The following is a 20,565-nucleotide window of genomic DNA, read 5'->3' on the forward strand; positions in this document are numbered from 1 at the left end:
CATGCACTTCAGTACTCGCGCTTATATTGTTGCAAGTAGAATCAAGATGCAGCAAAACTGCGCTACTTCGCTCTCAAAGATACCAAGACTTCTTCTTTTTGACATTGACGGCACCTTGGTCACGTCACACTACAAGGATCCTGTGATGAGTCATCCGGTAGCGACGGCTCTCTCTGAAGCTTTTGAAAAAGACATAAGACGAAATAATATCAAGTTTGCTGGTATCGTGCTTTACATTTTATAAACTGCTGCATTTTCTTTTGTTCTGACTGTTTACGGCTATGGATGGCTCACGACTTGATGATATCTTATGATTATTGATAAAAAACCTGTCAACTGTTCAAAATTAACTATGTTTCAAGATCTTTTGCTTTCTAGGTGGAACTGATAGATCGATTATGAGAGAGCTTTTATCTGCTCATGGAATCACTGAAAGCAACACTCCTGACTACGAAAAATGTGTTCTTAAAGCTTTACAAATTTTACCAGCGCATATGAGAAGGGGTGTGAAGGAAGGCCAGTAAGTTTTTGGATTTATAAAATGGAGCAGCCCTTGATCGTGGGCCGGGTGTATGCTCTCAATAATTTTTCTATGATGTTTGAAGGAGTAGTTAATAGCCCACCGGTACTACTCAATGGAAATATAGTTCTTTAGAAATTTGGTTAATAGTATATGTAGTATATGACCGTAGTATATATATGTAGTATAGTATATGACGGCCATATACTCACTCGGACTCGCGGTTGTGACTTATTCATGTAAATCATATGAATATGTTCCCAATTATTGTACATTATGTGCATCTCTCTATGCGGCCAAGTTTCATGTAGGTAGGCCCTGGCGCTTCAGAGATGCGGATTGATTCGTGACTCGAAGCAATATTTACGAGTCAATTTCAAGTCATCAAGTGAGCAGTGTCAACTAATTTGCTGTATCTCGATGGTTGTTAACGGTACGCTTGTGTGGCCTGTAGGCGCACGCAATCACTCAATGATTTTCCGTTTAATCGAGCCTCCATTGTTATATCACGAATAAATTGACCGTAAACGCAGTGATTGGGGCGTACAGCTTACGTAGTCATAAACTTGTAGTAAAGTTATCTATATTAGATTGATATTCAGTGCATCTCTTTTCTATAAACTGCTAATATAACTGACCCACTTGTATGATTTAAATCGAACAAATATGGTTTAAACTTTAGTATTACTCATCAACAATTGGAGCAGGCTTAAGTATGTGTAAGTGGGTAGTGTCTTTCGCAGAAGGCAATGATGCTAATCTGACCAATCTGACAACCATTTTGGATGTTCATATCAATTTTTCATCTTTCTGAGGTACTGTATTTTGGCTGATAATTACAGATTAGGGCTACATCGTTACTTGTGTAGTTTGGCAGTTCTGCGTGAGCGATACGACGCCTTTTTGCGTGTACATTCAACTCGATTTAGGATAAATCGGGACTAAATCTGTATTTCACACAGCTAGCAAAATTCAACAATGAATATGAATTAGGCCTCGTAGGCGTACTTTGAAAATTCAACTTGACTTGATTAGTGACTTAACTCGGGACACCCCCAAAAATCTAGTGACTTGACTTGACTCGAGTCACCTTCGAAAACCATGTGATTTGAATCGAGTCTAAATGTGGAATGACTCGAGATGACTTGTCACTCGAAGGCAGTGACTTGATCCCAACACCGGTAGTTTGTAGTAATGATATCTAAAAGGCGGTCTACGTAGCTATCGTTGGTCCTTGGCACCCTAGAAGTAGAAATAACATAATTTCTATTCAAGTAAAACTAGATGTAGTGTTTTTCAAGTAAGTAAAAAGTGTTCTAGGCCTAGTAGTTCCTTCTAAAAAAAACTAAATCTGTTAAATAAAAGTGGAAGTAGCCTAAAATCATAACCACTTGAGCAATTAGTGTAAGCAGACAAAACGTACTGAGCACTACAATTATGTATAAGTACCTTATTACTGAACGTATCTGCGGATACCTACAAGTGGTGAAACAAAAACTCAAGAGATTTACAGAAAATTCGGACTCTTAACTTCCTATATGCATAAGCTATTGTTAGATTGCATCTGTATCCAGTGGACAGCCAGGAATATTTTCAAGCTTGACTAGACAAGAATTGAAATCACAAGTATCCTGCTATTTTTTATTTGGAATTCACGAAATTAGAACATCTCTGTTCCCTTCTCTTAGCAGATCCATGACTGCTAGATGTGTGCATTATGGACCTTTCATTTAGGAACTGGTGGTCTTCATTACCCGGTGTGCATGAGCTTCTCCGAAGATTGTCGAAATTGCAAAATGTACGTTTGGCTCTACTCACAGGTACCGTACCGGTATATTAAGTTTTTGGTAATTCCTTTTCAGGTATGTAGACCGCTGTTGGGATGTCATGTCTTAGTTGGACTCAAGTTGCATTTGTTGAATAACTTGACTGAAACTCAATGTATGTGAAAAATTGAAATGACTCGTGACTCAGAGAAAAATTTTCGAATCAATTACCAAGTCATTGAATGTTCTCCTTCCCAAATGCATTCTGAGCCTATCAGACACACTTAGAAGTTACCACGTGATCAATACTAATCTGTCTTGTATTGAATTCCATTCACGCTCTCAATGTGGTTAGTTGTTCAGCGGCAAGAAATATGTGTGTATATGTGATGTACGTATGAACAGCTGTATGCTTAAAAAAACTTTTTCGGGGCCTTTTCAAGGAAATTTGGTACCGTAATTAATTTCTCATATACCCTCAAACATTATTTCTCCTCTATTCGCAATATGTAAGGTTGTCGACTGGCGTTTCCTATAGCCCACATACAGAATTTGAGTTGATGAATTGCATTACCTGGATTTATAGTCCCATTGTACATGGCAAGGATTATACCCTGTGAACATCATTCTCAGTATATAACCCATGATTCGTATGATCATGGTAGTTTTGAAACAGCATGACACCAAGTTGGAAGTGGTCTCACTTTACCTAATACACATTTCAACAAATGCATCTGCATCCACATATCAACTCGAGTGTCTTGAACTGGAAATATTTGGTGACTTCAACTTGACTCAAAATTAGATAATTTAAGTTGACGTTTTGAATATCTGGGAGACTTGACTCAAAGTGAGTTGCATCTCAACAATAGTTTCAAATTTGTTTTGACATGAGTTATTAGCACTATTTTCCAGTTTCAAAGTGTTGGTGTTCCTTCTTGACATTTCTAACACTCTTTGTCAACTATTTTACATGAACGATTGAACATGCAACTAATGTACCAAGTAAGGGAGTTAACCGAGATATTGGCCGATGTTCAAGGAAGTTGATGTTTGAATAAGAGCTCTAGGTGATTTGCTCATCCATGTTCTCTGAAAATGGATAGCCAACGTATCACTTGTCACACTTGTATAACACTTATAACTTGTTACACACAGTGCTGGACATTGTACCAAACCAGTGGGATGTTCTCAAAATAATTGCAAAATCCTGCTACCACCAACTTCCGACCATTGTATATAAAATCACACCCTGCAGGCTGTCTATCTGGGATCGTGTATATTGTGATATGATTACGGTCTAGACGCCAATATTGAAATGGCAGTTCACGTTAATGCTGGCAATAAATTCACCGCATTTTTCTAACCGCACTGCTTCTTGATTTGTTTTGCCTTGGATCCTCGTGCTGAAGTGATGTATTGCCACTTCACAATTTCTTTTGATCATATCATCCCACATTCCAGTAACACCAAACAGATTTAGATGTTACATGTATGATGTCAATGACTCATATTAACCGGGATTAGTGTCGGGGAAAAGTTCCACCCATGCTTTTGTAAACTAATCATCAGTTTACAAGGTTAGATTCTACAAACCATATTAAACTTGCAGGGAACATCGTCGAAGACGCCAGAATAAAACTGGAATCAGCTTCAGTTGATATCTCGTTGTTTGAAATGATCGACCCGACTGGCTCCAAAGCACTGCTCGGTGCATTTGGAGACGACCATGAAATCCGAAGTCAGCTAGTGCCGTTTGCACAGCGGCGTTACGCCGACCTGTTGGGACAACCAGTTTCGCCCGGAGACATGGTTATTATCGGCGATACTCCAAAGGATATAACGTGTGCGCATGACAATGACGTCGCATGTGTGGCAGTTGGTACCGGTCCGTGCTCAGTTGATTCATTGTCTGATGCAGACTTTCTGTTAAAAGATGGATTTGTTGATATTGACGAGAGCATCAAAGCTATTATAGAGACACAGAAAAAGTAGTGGTTGTGTTCCTGAATACTGCCGACGCCTGTATAAATTCCCTTGGATACAGGTGATTTAGGTTAGGAGCCAATTGTGAATCATGCACTGTTTCATATGATCCAAATTCGTTGAAACTCGTTTTTTCATCACAGTATTCCTGGTATGTTTCATCATGTCTGTTGTGTCTATTCTTTCGTGTCTTTTGCAGATTCGTTTCCTAAGCCTGTAAAATAGAACCGCAGTGAAGCAGTCTGTAAGTTTTTGGGTGCATGCAAGCAATCAATCAGTTTATTTTACACCAAGAAAAATAAATTTATTCTTGTGAATTGGGAGACGGCGAGGAACCGAATGCAAGTGTCTCATGGTTTCTGCCGTGTAAGAGATCAAATTACAAGTACAGCCTATATGGTTTGAGGGATCTAAGTTGGTCTAATCACGATATAGGGAGCGGGGATGACACTACAGATGTGGCCAAGTTGAGACTGATTGCAAATATGATTTCTAGTCATTTTCATTTCGACGTCTTCCTATCTTAACATTAACATTGTATAACAATCTTGCGGTCTTTTGAAATGATTCCTGAACTGGGCACGTGAAGCAGAATCATATGGTATCCGATATCCAGAGATGGTCAGTAAACTAGAACGGCCAAGACAGACATTCCATGTAACTTCGAAGAATAGTAAAGTTGCCACATTATTTGCATTTCGTCTATCAACGAAGTACTTCTACTTTTGCAAGTAGGCCTACTTGAAGTAAATTTTTCCAACTAGCACTACTTCCTCAGGTAGTTATTACTTTAGCCTACTTCTACTTGACAGATTCAGTATTTTAGGCAAAACTAGAATACTTACTTTTTTCATTACTTGTAAATCGCAACTTCTACTTCAGTAGAAATTGACGGCGTTACTTCCTCTTCAGTACCGATGATAACTACTTTGACCACGTCTGCCGATATCAAGAGTTCGGTATAATCGAAAACAATTCCATATGAGCTCGAGTGAGTATCGGTCGTTTCAAAGCATACATTTGGCTGGTGCTATGGACTTTCACTGTAATGATGGTTCGATTACGTCGCATCATACCTCGCATGCGATGATATATATGTATTCTACTGCTTGAATCAATTTGTTTGTCGCCATCGTTGATATTCTACGTAGGCTATAGGCTACCACGCGTCGTATCAGTATCAGTTTTTATTAATACTTTCATCATTTCAAAACATCACAAGACTGCAATACAATGAAAGGATAGGATGGTGTCGAAACAACTTGGAGTAGCCTTTAAGATCAGACACCCACCTTAGTCTAGGCGAAGTAAAGAAGACGCATGCACACTGAATGAAAAGTAATGGAAGTAATGTGGCGGAAAGCGATCGAGGTCGATGTTAGGTCGTGCTCCGGTAATCCTGAGCTCAGCGTGCTTGGTTTGCCTGGCTAGGCGGATTCAGGCTGTGATTGATTTTATATTAGATAAAGAATGTATATTATGATCATTGATCACGTAAACTGGGTTCTGCAGAGTGAATACGATATAAATTGGTGATGTGGGCAATGCTGACAGTAGGTATCGCGACATCCCCGAAGCATGCTCTGATTTCGCGATGAGATATTGCTCCATCGATGACCATAGTAAAAGAATATATGGATGACATTCTCAAATTATAAGGTTACATTATAGAGATTACCAATAATTTTTAGATCTGATCGGTAATCTCTGGAGTTACATCGATGCCATCGCCAATATATACGGATGACATCTGTTGACATCGTTGACGTCGCCGATTTGTAGGAACCCGATTCGGCTCGTCAGCGTCAGGTTATTTGGAATGAGCGATCGAGTTGCTGTATTGTCGACCGTCGTCCTGAAGAGTGAAGCCATTCGCAGTTGATTTTTGACGTAAAACTAAATACTGGGATCATTACGTGATTTCCAAACTGGCACCTTGGCATAAAAAGACTGCGATTCTATCGAGATATCTGTCGTTTGCGATTGGCGATTGCCAATTCTCGCTATTCCGCGGCGCCGGTGAAAGTTATCTTGGATAACGGTCAGCTAATGCACTGTTATGGATCCACAAAAAAAATCAAGTTTGGTGGATAATCCGTTTGCTGCATTGTTCCCATCTGCTCAAGCTGCAGAACAGTACAGAGATGTTCTGAGGAAAGGCGAAGATACTACCTCATCAAGTGATGCATTTGAGACGATGTCACAAGACGATACAAGTTCAAACGTGCCAATATTGAACGAAGAAGAACGTTTCAGCAAACAGAAAGATGAACTGGCTCAGCGAATTTTTCTAATCACCAGCACAAATGCGTCTTGGAATATGAACTCAGATCTGCCTGGGCATAGTGTTTTCGTGGAAAATGATGAAACGGCCCCCCTGCATTCTATTATGGAACAGCTTCTATTCAATCGTTTACTTCTCAAGCATCCGGGACGTTATTTTCTCTCAGTCACGGGTGCTTCTGATGATGATAATACACGGGAACAGGCCAAAGAGGGGCGTCCGTTAGTTTATCTATTACAGTGTTTCAATAGGGTGTTGCATGAATCACGGCACTCGTCTGAAAATTTGCACGCAACCATATCGGAGTTGCGAAATTTGATTGTAGTGAATATTTCCACTGCTCTGATCAGCCCAGAGATATTTACAGATTTGGGCCAAACAAGGTCTGACGTTCACAAACAGTTTTACGGTATTCTTTTTGAAAACGATTGTCTTGATCCTGAAAGTTCGTCACGTGTTTGTTTGTATGAAGTGGCCGACTACATAACCACGACTCAATCCGAGCTTATGCCCACCGCATTTCATCCGATTCTGGATATTCTCGGCAAGGAACTACTATCGTGTGAATTAATCGAACCGGAACTTCCCTCGAATATGTGTGTGTTAGAAGCCTTCGTCACTCATCCAATTCTGGCGTTACACTGTGTTGAATTTTCAATGCCAAATCCGAGTCTGTTTGTCACGGCGCAACATACCTTGTTGGAACTACTGCTAAACATTTCATGCCTAACCCCAGACCCACAGACAAGGCTGCTACCTTTTTTTGAAGAAGCGCAACGAATGCGTCAAACTGATGTCGAGTCGGAAGACTTTCGGCTGCATACAAAAACAGCTGGCTTTCAATCTCAACTCTTCAGGATTTTTCATACTTTGATCAAACATCGTTCAACGCGAGCGAAGGTACTGTCTTGGATCGGTCAATATTTAGAGAGACACGAGTATTTGGCAAAGATGTGGACGCAAGAACAGACAGACGTGTTAATGAACGTGTACGGTCCTGATGCTGCGCTCTTGAATTTGAGCTCTGTGCTTCTGCGCTTGTGTCTACCGTTTTGTGTTGATAACGTGAACAAAACAGCGGCCAACACTCCAAAATTTCTAAAAATTGACGCTACGTATACATTTGCTACAAGCGAGCAAAATGGTAGTGAAAAAGGCGTCCATTGTGTGAACTTGCATAAAGACACATGCCTGCAATCGGTCAATGAAGGCCCTCTTCCGCTGCCATCATCGCAATCCTACAGCTTCATATCGGAATGCTTCTTCATGGCCCATCGTTGCATTTACCTTGGAGCACGCGGATTGATAAAGAAGTTCTATCGCTTGAACAGGAGTTTGAACCGTGAAGGGGAACTGTATCGACAAGTCCGTGAGAGCGGCAACACCGATGACATGGCGGACATCATAACTAAGCGCTTTGAAGCGGGAATGCGCACTTATTTGAGTATCAAAGCCTTCATGACGGAGCCCACATTCCTCGATGCTTGCATCCGACTATACGGCACCACCGCACAGTATCTCAACCAAGTCGCAATGACTGACAGCATGGATCAACTTGCACCTGTTACTCTTCCATTGCCAAAGAACGAACCGTCGAAGTTTCTATACTACATACCGGAGTATGTAATTGAAAATATGACAGACATAATTTTGCTAATGTGGAGGTTCTCGCGTTCAAATATGATGCTTATCGAACCTTACATCCACGACTTCCTTCTAAATATCTCGGTATACATGGGGAACAAAACTTGTGTGTCAAACCCGCACTTGCGAGCATCGTTAGCCGAAGTCCTAGAAGTTCTAGTACCTCTACCCGGTAGGACAGGAACAATGCTTACTGATCACGAGGAGCTTTTCAGCACGTTTCCCTACACGGGCTTCATCGCTGTTTCCACGTTACAGCTTTTTGTTGATATTGAATTCACCGGTGACCCGCATCAGTTTGAACAGAAATTCCATTACCGACAACCGTTGTACAAAATCCTGAAGTATTTGTGGGAGAAAAAGCCCGCCCACGACGCGATCATCAAGGAAGTCCGGTATGCGATCGAACGGATCGATGATCCGACCCATCCGCTGTTCCTGCAATTCACAAACCTGCTGCTTAACGATCTCATTTTCTTGCTCGACGAAGCAATGGGCTTTCTGGCTCAAATTAAAGGCATGGAGAAAGAAAGAGACAACGGAGACTGGGAGGAATTGGGTCAGAGAGAAAAAATGGCGAAAGAAGCGGAATTGAAGCAGATCGGAACGATGGCTCGATACCACAACATATTATCTAATGATACCGTTGACACCCTCGTGTACACGACCACAGCGCCCGCGGTCAAAGATTTGTTCAGCAATCAATCTCTTGGAGACCGTGTTGCTGTAATGCTCGACGACTTTTTGCTAAAACTAGTTGGACCGCGGATGAGCGCGCTACGCGTAAAGGACCTGTCCGAGTATCAGTTCAAGCCGAAAAAGCTTGTTTTGGACCTGTGCCAGGTTTACATCAATCTCTGTGTCCGGGAAGAATTCTGCCGTGCCATTTCCAGAGACGGTCGGTCGTACAGCGCGAAACTCTTTCCGATGGCGTGTCAGGTGTTGAGGCGTATCGGAGACGAGGGGGTGAGAGAACAAATGTGGGAGGTGTCGGAAAAAATCAAACTCATCAGCGACCAGGATGCCGAGGACGAAGAGATGTTTAAAGACGTGCCAGACGAATTTTGCGACCCCCTTATGAACACCCTCATGCGGGACCCGGTGATATTGCCTACATCCAAGCAAGTGGTCGATCGTTCCACGATATCAAGGCATTTGATGAGCGATCCGACAGATCCCTTCAACCGTAACCCCCTGACTATGATGGACGTGATTCCCAATACGGAATTGAAAGATAAAATACAGAAATGGATTGAAGGGAAACGCGAGAATCGAGATGGTACGAAAGGGTGAAAAGGCTTCTGCAATGTTCTACATGTTGATTCAGATAATTATTCACCGTTGTGTAATGTGTATGCATACTTGGTATTGAAGCTGGATTTACGTGGTTAAATTGTGCAATGTAGTTGTCAACAACCGGGTGTTGAAGTTTTAGTTGTTATTAAATCCACTTCGAGATATCAGCGTTTGGTCGACATGTTTTACACAGACTTCGTGGAGATCGGTTCTTTTGTTTTTGTATAATAATTTATCCCACCATATAACTTACCAACTGCATGAGCGGTTGGTTGAGATTTGACACTACATTAGCTAAATCATTGACATTTACGATGATGTCAGAGACAACACTGAGGTTCTCAACCTTTTTGACCGTGCAGCACCCACCGAAAATGAAATTAGCGCCAACCTAGTAGGCTACGTTGAGTAACCGAGTGCAAACTTTTGAAAGCTGATGACTAAAAGGAAAGGAAGGTCACTTCAGCCCTACATTCCCTTGGTGAAGAAGAGGTCATCATTTTCGCCTTTACCTAATTCTCTCGTGGCAACCCAGTTCAGAAACACTGGTGGTGTATGGAGTAAGGACATGCCTCTTTCAGATGTGAAAATGTCTCTCCATAACCAGGGTTATCCCTGCCATAACTAAACATTCTTTTTCCAAGTGTCGAAATCCGTATCAAAAGACACTGATATGCGTCAAATTCAAAGTATATTAGCATTATTGATAAAATAATTCACGGTATTAAAAAGCATTGCACATGATTAAAGTGTGGCTACATCAACAGAGTCATTGCCCTTCTACAATTTACTTCTAGTAAGCCACATGAAGTCCTGTTGTTTACGTTCGGACGTCAGGTCGATCATGACATTCACGAGGCTTGCGTATCCACGACTTGAGTTGTCGAACGAATTTTTCAAAGCCTTGTCCAATTCGTCGGGCTTCACGGCAAAGTATCCGTTTCCTCCAAATGCAGTCATCACTTGTTCGTAGCGTGAATTTGGAGAGAGGAACATAGGAAGAGCGCTGAAAAAGTAAATCAACATCAAGGCTGCCGAGTCGTACAACTACGACTCATTGCTACAACCGTTACCTCCATTTCAGCAGAGGTGGTATGTTACAAAGTACTACTTTTCCCAAAAAAGTAGATTTGCCAAATTACTTGAGTGGTTATGTTTTTATACTACTTCCACTTCTGCTTAATCAGTTTTTAGGCAATAATACTTTATACAATTTGTATTCTGTATAAAGTAGTGTTGTGATAAGTTTTCATCACAAATTGAAATGTGTTACTCCAACACCCCAACCTCGATTAGCGCACCGCCTTCGGATTTGGTATACACCGTTGTTATCAGACTAATTCCAGGGATATCTGCTGATTCTATACTAGGGTTGCCATACGTCCGGAATTTCACTGAAAAAACTGCGTCCGGAAAGAAACTCATATATATATGCCTAAATGTCCGGAATTTTGAAGGCTGGAAGTAGGCTCTAACGTTTTTCGTAAATCAACATAAACAATATTATTTTCAAGCAGATTTATGCTATTCAAAATTTTTCTTCGCGCCGCGCGGGAGGTAATGCCACGTATGTTGATATTAGTATGGGCACCAGGCACCACCTTTGCAAAAATTGCAATCAAAAGTAAATATAAATAACCATCATTTACTGAAATAAGTCTAATTGTAATCGAAATTATAAGATAACGGTATATTCCTAGAGTGGGTTAAGGCTGATTGGATGCTTCAGTCACAGACTGTGGTTTTACATCTTGGTGTCGTTTGCCTTTATCTGGGGATTTTGAAGATGTTGGACGTAATCAGCTTCCAAAATAGGCCGTGAGTAGGTTTGCGCAAGCTGAATTTTTTTAGTAATAAGCTTATCAAGTTTTGAGCTGGACCACGGAACATTTTCAAGTTGGAAATGAGGTCGCGACCATAAAAGGTTGGAAATCACCAGATGTGGAACCTGCTGGTGCATTTTATAGTAGCCTAATAAATGGAAGAATCAATACTATTGACAGAATTCATTCATAACATTTACCAACCAGGTGCATATAGTAAGTGGCCAAGAAGTTACATCGATTACCCTAAGGTGGGCCCAAGATCAGCGCTTTTTTTGGGCGGAAGGGGGCTGAAAAAATGTTGTTTTGGACCTGGTTAAAACACACAACCAGATAGCCGAACCGACTCAACAGTATAGCAGGGCTGTCAAACACAATCCCGACAGGACAGACACGGGCCCACCAGACCATTTCATCAGGCCCATGAAGAAATATATTGCAGATTCTAGCAAGTAGCAATCACCAGAGCTCACATTACATATGGCCCAATTCATGACCCATGTTCCACTCCATTCGTGTATACAGTCAATGGGCAATGCTTCGCTAGTGTGACGTGATATTGACAGACAATGCTTTATACCTCATTTTTAAATCCACTAGTGGGCGCAAAAGAGTGTCCGGAATTTGCTTCACAAAAAAAAATGGTAACCCTATTCTATACCAAACATTTCTGAGTATCAAAGAACTGTTTTTGACAATTAACTCCATACTTTCGTTTGAAGTGAGTTTTGTGTGGCCTGAGCAACATCTGCAACCACCCACGATCCATAGCACCGAATCTTACTTGGTAGCGACGTCATCGGAAGTTTCCAAACTGTCCCAAAATTCTTTCGGTCCACCGCTGTATATTCCGCAGTTATTCACGACTACAAATACAATCGGTAAACGGTATCTTATCACAGTCTCAAGCTCCATTCCAGAGAAGCCAAAGGCGCTGTCTCCTTGCACGCAGACCTAATGCGGAAACAAACACACATAAGTCACATGTCGATTAACATGTTGCTCGATGAAGGCACAAGTGGCGGCTTGGCTTTTACCCTTCCTGAATACGAGGTCTGTGCATTGACAAGTCATGAATTTTCCCTACATCATAATAGAGTGGTGATGTCGCATTGTTTTTTCGTCAATCATCACCAGAGGTGTTCAAACTAGTCATTAGTACTTTAGTGCAGGTCGATGTAAGGTTGTAAGTCTCCACGCCAGCATACGTAACAATTTCCAAGACATCAAAATAACTTTAAATAGAATGGTAAAATGAAGATCTGGAAACTACTCAAGGAAGTAGTTACAAAGAGTAGTTTGGTCGATACGTCGCACGCTTCTAGCAGTTAATCAAATGTGAATACTTGTGAAATCGCAGGGTACGTCTACGCGACTAACGAAAAATCAGTAATGACAGTACAGATAGGTGCACTTTTTAAAGATAAATTCAGTTGCCAGGGTACGGGAGATATTTTGCCGGGTTGGTGTGAAAATTTCAGTCACACACCCCAAAATAATTTTACTTCACAAAATCACAAGTCTAACAAATCCAGAGTTTGTCCTAACAAACTTTTAAGCGGAAGTGGTCTGCAAACACAATCCCTTGAGCAAGAACGCAAAATCTACCCGATAGCTTCGAAAAAGTAGAAGTACTTCATTACCGACCACCAGGGTTGTAACCAAGTCAAAGTCACTTTTATAGTTTTGACTCGATTCGAGTCATTTTCAAATCACCACCAAGTCCAAGTCAGCTAGTAGAGGGTCAAGTTCGAGTCATAGCGTTTCGACTCGAGTCCGAGTCAAAGTCATTATGGTCACTGTTCAGTTTTCAGACCAATCCGGTTCAACCCACTTTTTTCAACTCTGCTCGAGTGATATAGAATGGCTTGCATTCATAATATAGTAATTTTCCTGAGTCTTAACAGTTACTGGTCTTACTTTCAAAGTATCAGGCCTGATAGACGAAATACCAACAATGTGGTGACTGTACTATTCTTTGAAATTACGATGAAATGTCTTGTCTTGGCTGTCCTAGTCTCGAGTCATGCACAATGACTCGAGTACAAGTTGAGTCAACACAGAAACTGACTCTCGAGTCGAGTCATTTTATGCATTTGAAAAAATGACTTGAGTCATCAAAAAATCGTGACTAGAGTGATGACCACCTCTGATAATAATCACATACCACTTGTTTTGGCTTTTGTCCATCCTTAGCGATGCTTTGTGCGTACAGAGCAGCGGCAATGGCAAAACCCACTCCAACGCCCATCGTGCCAAAGGTACCTGCATCCAATCTGAAAATTTTGCAAATGTCCATCGGCATACTACTCAGTACTCATGTATGATATCGAAAATCTACCACCTATGTCTTGGATGGGAATTTTTCATTAAAGTGCGGCCGATGTCCATGGTGTTAGCCCCTTCGCCGATTATGATACAGTCGTTTGACAGGTACTTGTTTAGTATTCCGTAGACTGTGTAATAGCTCATTGGCACTGTCTGATCTGCGCACATCGCCTGAAGAGTAATGAAAATGACAGTAAAACAACTGCTTGCAACGTATTTATAGCATTAGTTGCAACATAACTCGATCCTGCTATTTACAGGAGCCTTATGGCGGTCAACATTTGAAATATTTCAGTTATGCTAGTGTCGCATTACTGATATTTTGGTGCAATATGAGCTCAAGCACTGAACATCTGCCGCCGCCTAGCGACTATAACAAGATTTATTGTCATCCATTTCATAGCATTTTATGAAGAGAATGGGTAACTCCGCAAAAGGACACATATTAATCGACAAAGATTTAACAACATAAAATATGAGGTATCATGAACCCTGACTTAATATTTCGACAAACATGTCAGTCTTATTTACCGGTTTTCTTTATTTACCTTCACTGCTCTGTCGTTCTGTGATATTTTTTCCTTCAATAACCCCCACCAGTCCGAGTCGGAAGGGTGTTTCCACATCACACTTCTGTGTGTTGAGAAATAGTGTCTTTGCATCTGTAGAAGAAGAAAAATGTTTCTTTTTGTCTGTATCATTGAGGTGCTTGGATGAAAGGGGAAGCTGTGGCTACCAATTTTATAAGCAGTCTTTGGTCTGACCTGGCCGGGGAATGAACCCACGGCCTACTGATCGGCAAGTCGGACACCAGGGTTGTAACCAAGTCACAAGGTTCCGAGTCACAAGTCAATCTCACTTTTATAGTTTTGACTTGAGTCATTTTCAATTCACCACCGAGTCCAAGTCATTTTGTTCACTGTTCAGCTGTTAGTTCAATCCGGTTCAATCCACTTTTTCAACTCTGCTCGAGTGATAGAGAATGGCCCGCATTCATAATATAGTAATTTTCCTCAGCCTTAACAGTTTCTGGCCCTATTTTCCAAGTATGATAGACGAAATACCAATAATCTAGTACTTACTATTCTTCGAGGTTACAATGAAATGTCTATCTTGGCCTTCCTATTATCGAGTCATGACTTGGTTCGAGTCGTTTTACGCATTTGAAAAAATGACTCGAGTCACTACAACCCTGTCGGGCACTCTTCCGCTACACTTTATCGTTGATAACGGACACAGTGCGAAATAATGACAATTCCAGTAAAAAAAACTCCGAAATATGCCGAACCTGTCTCACAACATCCGATATGTTCCCGTGCAAAGCAGCAGCGGCAGGGACATTATTTCCAAACTCTTCCGGTTGTATTTCGACTTGAATAACTTTAACATTTGCATTGAAGCGTGGAGGTCTGGATATAAGATGTACCAGTACAGAAGTAGTGGAGAGCAAGGTATGTATTTATAATTCAGATGAAGACCGGCTTGAATAATGCCAGTTAATTAGCATTCTAATATTTATAATAAACACCAATTGAATTTCACAATGCGGCCAATCTTTCACGCCAACTGCCTAATGTCGGTGTGTCACCATGTCCAAAGCATTGGCAGGTACTTGCAATGCTACAGAGACCAGTTTCATTATTAATCCATTAGAAAGAAGCAATCTCAGATTGTAACAGTTTCACATAATTTGGGAAATAATATATATATATACTTTAGCCATATTCAAACATTTCGTTGGGTAGCCTACCACGGATTGATATTCCTAATACTTGAACAATGATACTTGTCACCAGAATAAATACAGAGTACCGCAGTTCAATAGAACAAACACATCATGTTTATTTGAGGTGATCAGTATTGAAGTATTACTACAGTACTATGTCTTTCTATTCAAGTAGATTTTGCCAACTTGCACTACTTACTGGAAAGACAACAACATGAACCAAATTCTATATAGAAAAAGTTCAAACCTTCCGAAATGCAATTGCCAATTCAGTCTTGCTCCTAGCAGTAACACACAATCAGTGTTTTGTAAAGCCCTAATGAAAGAAGCAATGTATTGCAATCCACAAACAAATACAATATATACATTTTACTTTGATCTCGCAGCCGATACACAGAGCGGATGGTCATCCCTGATGACACCTTTGCCCATGGGTGTTGGAAGAAATGGCAATGCATGCGTCTCTACGAATTCAGTGATAACCCGCTCTGCTCTGGAATAAGCGGCACCCTTTCCTATCACAACGAGCGGCCGTTTTGCTTTCAGGAGCAGCTGGCAAGCCTTGGCAACTGTTGCAGGGTCAGCCAGTGTAGCAGGCGGCGGTGGGCAACGAATGGATTCCCTGAAAAAGACGCGGGCGGAATTTATGAGTTTATTATTCAAGTGAAAAACTGTGACAGAGTCGCTTGTCCATGTCCATTAGGGCTGTTCAAAAATAACTTTTTTTCATGAATCTTGCGGGTTACGTGATTAAATCGTTAGGTTGCCTTAAAAAACGACGTACACCAAATTTGAATTCATTCCAACCAATATTCGCGGATTTCGTAGAGTTTGAAAATTTCGAATTTGCCTATGAATGCAGAAAAATTTTTTTTTCAAATTTTTCTTCCAACCCCATAAAATTGTTGCGCTGTCTTCAAAGATGATGCAAAACAAATTTGACTCAATTCCAAGCCGTAGAAGCGGAGTTATTTGACTTTTTCGATGATAATTATTGGATTATCCTTGATTGGGGGATAATCCCAGTATTGTCATCGAAAAACTCAAATAACTCCGCTTCTACGGCTTGGAATTGAGTCAAATTTGTTTTGCATCATCTTTGAAGACAGCGCAACAATTTCATGGGGTTGGAAGAAAAATTTGAAAAATTTTTTTTTTGCATTCATAGGCAAATTCGAAATTTCCAAACTCTACGAAATCCGCGAATATTGGTTGGAATGAATTCAAATTTGGTGTGCGTCGTTTTTTAAGGCAACCTAACGATTTAATCACGTAACACGCAAGATTCAGGAAAAAAAGTTAATTTTGAACAGCCCTAATGTCCATATTAGTACGAGAGGTGGGGGCAGAAAGGTGCAGAACTAATGCTTCATTTCCACTAGAACTCTTCAGTGGATACAAACATTATTACGATATGCTATAAAGCTTGGGTGTGCAACATTTTTGACAGGCGGGTTACGAGATATACATCACGCAGTGAAACTAGTAGTTGCAAAATATTTTTTTCACTGCATTAGCTTGAGGAATAATAGACTGGTCAAAAGTGTATGACAGCATCATTGGATAGATCAGTTCTATATAAAAAATCTATCATATCAAAATTTTTGGAAAGTGCACGTCCCCAATCAGGTAGAGTAGAATTAATACTGTTATTCGCAACTGTGCATGGAACAAAAACCATTTGAGATGCAGTAGCCTACCCAGAATTCTTGAAAATGAAGAAGGCTATTATAACAGTGAAAAATCAGGTAAATACCTGTAGGAATTCCGTTTCACAGGAGCGTTCACAAAATTTCCTGGAATATCAATGTATGCCGTACCAGGTCTCCCGTATATCGTGCTTCGAACTGCCTTCTCCACAATTTGCGGAATCACTGCGATACTTTGCGGTCTTGCCGAAAACTTTGTGTACATCCTGCATGCTTCCACCTTGAGTAATGAAATGTTCTATCATACCAATACGACGTGATACGACATAATACCCTGATGTCATTGTCGCTCCAACGTAACAATGGGTGTCATACTTAACTGATTTTCTGCACTCAATACTATGGTGTTTATTTCCTTCGGCCTCGTGTTTTTAACAAGATATGTGTAGTGTAGTAATTTGTCAGGCTTAAATTAGTTGCATTGAGACCGTTATATAGTTATTAAATGATTGATTATTTGTTGTTTCTGCATTATGTTATAGTGTAGCGATATTTGGTGTACCACTTACACTTGGTGCTTTTATATGTAAGGCTTTGGCCATCAACAATAAACGGTTACCCTGGAGGGATGCATAGTGCCGAGTGATTGATGCGTATACTACTATACCACCTCACCATTGCCAATACTCCACAGTCATAACGAAATCAAATGGTAATTCCATGTATTACAAAATTATACTTACGTTAGCCAATCTTGTAAATGAACAGCAAAATAAGTTTATGCAGGTGATATCTAGTAATTTTCATTGCTTGCCTCTTCTATGTTATCTTCTGGTACTTATCATTCAGTTCTGGTACTTATCATTCAGTGTGCTTGCTTCATCTTTAAATGGACTTTTATCTGCATCATTTTATTGCGATTTTGTGGGGTCTTGCATCGAGAAAAATGGTAATAAAATGATGGTTGTGTTACCGTTAGTAGATAGCTTGGATAATTTTAAATACTTTGCTATCATGACACTTGCTGTATTGACACTCACTATTTTCAATGCCACAACATTGTGATTTATATTGATGCTTGCTATTTTCAACATGAGCTATTGGTATGATAAACGTTGCCTTCTTAGTTCGATACAATCTGCCGCAGCATGCAAATCCACGTCCGACTTATTCCATATTTTCAAACGATGAATTTTCGACATCAAGGCCTACATATAAACACGGTACAATTGCATCCTTGCAGATGGCGTCACCCGAAAACACACCTGTGGAAATTCTTGAAACGCCCCCATTTGTTCTTGATCTTGATCACTGGACCCACCGATGACAATCATAGGCCAACAGTTCTCTTGCGCATTGGCGAGACCGGCGAGTGCGTGAATTAGTCCGGGACCAGACACAACCAAACACACTCCTGTAAAAGTGGTTTACAGTAACTGATCACAATATACATTTATTTACGTGAAATTGAATAATCTTAGCAAGAACTTGGAAAAATCTATGAATCGTGATTGCTAATCATATATATTCCAGAAAAAAATTCAAGGGCGGTATGTAACAAAGTATGTTTTCAGAGTACGGCATATAATGAAGCAGGGTTGATATTAATTCAACAGTTTTAGAAGTGCTCTCTTTTTATTTAATAGTATTGACATGTGGAAAATTGTGTCAAAATTGAACCTGTTGGTTGTATATCTGTTCTACAACGCGTCATCCCAATCTACTTTTTAGAACTATCGGCGCATGATATGAGCATTGTGCAAGACTTACAAAGCCATACAAGGCTACATCTGCACCTTCCTTGTTCAGCGGCATATGCATATTGTATATTGCATACAATGAGTGCAAGATCAAATCATATGTATAGATATCATGAGTCGGTGTATATGCCGCAAAAATATCAAGGACAAAAATTAATGACTACTTGATTGCCTCTGAATATAAGACCCACAATCCCCGCATTATGTCGCGCTCCGCGAGGTACCACAATGTTTTGCAGGCTTACCTGGTCGTCCTGTCAGATAGCCTATAGCCCCTGCTGCATAAGACGCGGCTTGTTCATTTCTCATGCCAATGTATTTTATTCCAACACTTTGAGCTGCCACTGCAATCTCAATCACTGGAATGCCAACGATTCCAAACATGAATTCAACGCCCTGGAAGGCAATGACAATTATCAATCTTAAACCAAATTAATTTAGTTATCATAGTAAATCGATCATAAAAAAGAGAAACAATGAAAAATAACATGGCTATCGGTGAATATATACTAAAGTCGAGACCCACTAATAAGTATATAAAACGTAAATTCAAATACTAGCCTACCAACACAAGTCTACAATGAGCACTATTTCGTAAGTTTATGAAGATCTATAGGCTACTCGTAAGAGCAAAGGAAAATACACATAGGCTAAATGAAATTATAATATATTAGTAAATAGACAAATAGAATGAGTATAAGAAGAAAAAATAAAATACTTAAGATCCTATATTGATCTAATAGAAATTCACATTATCCTGATTTAAATTTTGAGGGGGGGGGGTGAGTTTTTGATACTAATCGCGATGGAGTTGCACAATGATGAGCAGTAGAAAGAACAGAGGTACTGATGCAGTATATGCAATAGAAAGAGAGAGAGAGAGAGTCTTTATTCTCATCCAACCAAAATACATGAAAACAGACAGCAACGATGGTATGGTGGTACAGAAAATATGCATGCACAGTATTCGGTATCAGATAGGAATTATCGATACGACCATGAGGGTCAACTTGTCTGATCACACCAGTATCAAACAGGTATACTTGGCTCTTTACAGTCTCGCTGTAAAAAATGCTAGGTAAAAAAGGAAAATAAAGAAGAAATTATACGATGGTAGCAAATGATTAATGAAGCTATGTATGGGGAAGGTAGGACAACAGTGTTAATATAACGACAAGAGGTGATCAAGTAGGTCTTTTTTGAATCTGTTATAAGGCAATTCACAGATATGCTGTGGCAATTCATTCCAGATGATAGGTCTTGAGTAGTCGATAGAGGTACATTATTAGGGGAATGTCTGGCCTTATGTGAATGTTTGGAGCTCATTTCTGCAAAAAAAAACCTATTTCAAGACGAAAATATACTATACCATAGCTAAAATTCGGTGACATGTTACTGGAATTTAGATATTCCGGTCTCCATACCTGTGACTTCAGACTTTCCACAAGGACCTGGGATCCCGTAACGTCCTCGCCCATTCTATTAGTAGATTATATCGATGTCCAGATTAAATATTCAAATTCTAGATGTCGTCCAATTCCTCCGCGATATCAGCTTTAACTGTCTGGCCAAGTTGACTACCGATATTCATTCTGACGCTGCCATGAATTAATATTTAACAAGTTTTAATACAAACAGATCGTGTGTAGTCATGCGTGCAATAAAAAATAAACTACGTAAGCCGTACATAGGCCTACAAAAGTCAATCAAAATCATGTGTGCAATTGATCATTGTTCTGAGCAATAAATTATAAATTTTAATCCCAGAAATCCCGGCAGTTAT

The 20,565-nt window shown here is 40.2% G+C and overlaps 3 protein-coding genes across 3 annotated transcripts; 2 read left to right on the forward strand and 1 right to left on the reverse strand.

Annotated features, from left to right (window-relative positions):
* Position 1: 1 nt before the first annotated feature.
* LOC145443619 (phosphoglycolate phosphatase-like) lies at positions 2-4,595 on the forward strand. The gene is made up of 4 exons (XM_080321556.1): positions 2-221; positions 379-520; positions 2,255-2,340; positions 3,899-4,595. The coding sequence occupies exons 1-4, from the start codon at positions 2-4 to the stop codon at positions 4,279-4,281; spliced, it is 831 nt and encodes a 276-aa protein (XP_080177682.1). The 3' UTR covers positions 4,282-4,595.
* A 1,473-nt stretch (positions 4,596-6,068) lies between these two features.
* On the forward strand, positions 6,069-9,660 carry LOC145443615 (ubiquitin conjugation factor E4 A-like). The gene has a single exon (XM_080321551.1). The coding sequence runs from the start codon at positions 6,332-6,334 to the stop codon at positions 9,491-9,493; it is 3,162 nt and encodes a 1,053-aa protein (XP_080177677.1). The 5' UTR covers positions 6,069-6,331; the 3' UTR covers positions 9,494-9,660.
* A 510-nt stretch (positions 9,661-10,170) lies between these two features.
* LOC145443617 (2-hydroxyacyl-CoA lyase 1-like) lies at positions 10,171-20,454 on the reverse strand. Its single transcript, XM_080321554.1, has 12 exons — positions 20,207-20,454; positions 19,028-19,178; positions 18,288-18,436; positions 17,130-17,302; positions 15,747-15,995; positions 15,621-15,689; positions 14,936-15,056; positions 14,196-14,309; positions 13,664-13,818; positions 13,487-13,595; positions 12,104-12,273; positions 10,171-10,502 (listed from the first exon to the last, which is right to left on the reverse strand). Exons 1-12 carry the CDS (start codon positions 20,258-20,260, stop codon positions 10,277-10,279), a joined length of 1,740 nt encoding a protein of 579 aa, XP_080177680.1. The 5' UTR covers positions 20,261-20,454; the 3' UTR covers positions 10,171-10,276.
* Positions 20,455-20,565: the final 111 nt, after the last annotated feature.

The sequence above is a fragment of the Botryllus schlosseri genome, chromosome 7 (assembly GCF_051294905.1).
Source record: "Botryllus schlosseri isolate E-star chromosome 7, Bs_hap1, whole genome shotgun sequence".
NCBI classification, from domain to species: Eukaryota; Metazoa; Chordata; class Ascidiacea; order Stolidobranchia; family Styelidae; genus Botryllus; species Botryllus schlosseri.

Coding starts and splice junctions, on each gene's coding strand:
- LOC145443619 (XM_080321556.1), top strand. CDS start 2: ATGCACTTCAGTACTCGCGCTTATATTGTTGCAAGTAGAATCAAGATG. Junction 521..2,254: donor AGGGGTGTGAAGGAAGGCCA/GTAAGTTTTTGG, acceptor CCTTTCATTTAG/GAACTGGTGGTCTTCATTAC. Junction 2,341..3,898: donor ACGTTTGGCTCTACTCACAG/GTACCGTACCGG, acceptor TTAAACTTGCAG/GGAACATCGTCGAAGACGCC.
- LOC145443617 (XM_080321554.1), bottom strand. CDS start 20,260: ATGGGCGAGGACGTTACGGGATCCCAGGTCCTTGTGGAAAGTCTGAAG. Junction 19,179..20,206: donor TGGAAAGTCTGAAGTCACAG/GTATGGAGACCG, acceptor ATTGCCTTCCAG/GGCGTTGAATTCATGTTTGG. Junction 12,274..13,486: donor GACAAAAGCCAAAACAAGTG/GTATGTGATTAT, acceptor TTTCCGCATTAG/GTCTGCGTGCAAGGAGACAG.
- LOC145443615 (XM_080321551.1), top strand. CDS start 6,332: ATGGATCCACAAAAAAAATCAAGTTTGGTGGATAATCCGTTTGCTGCA.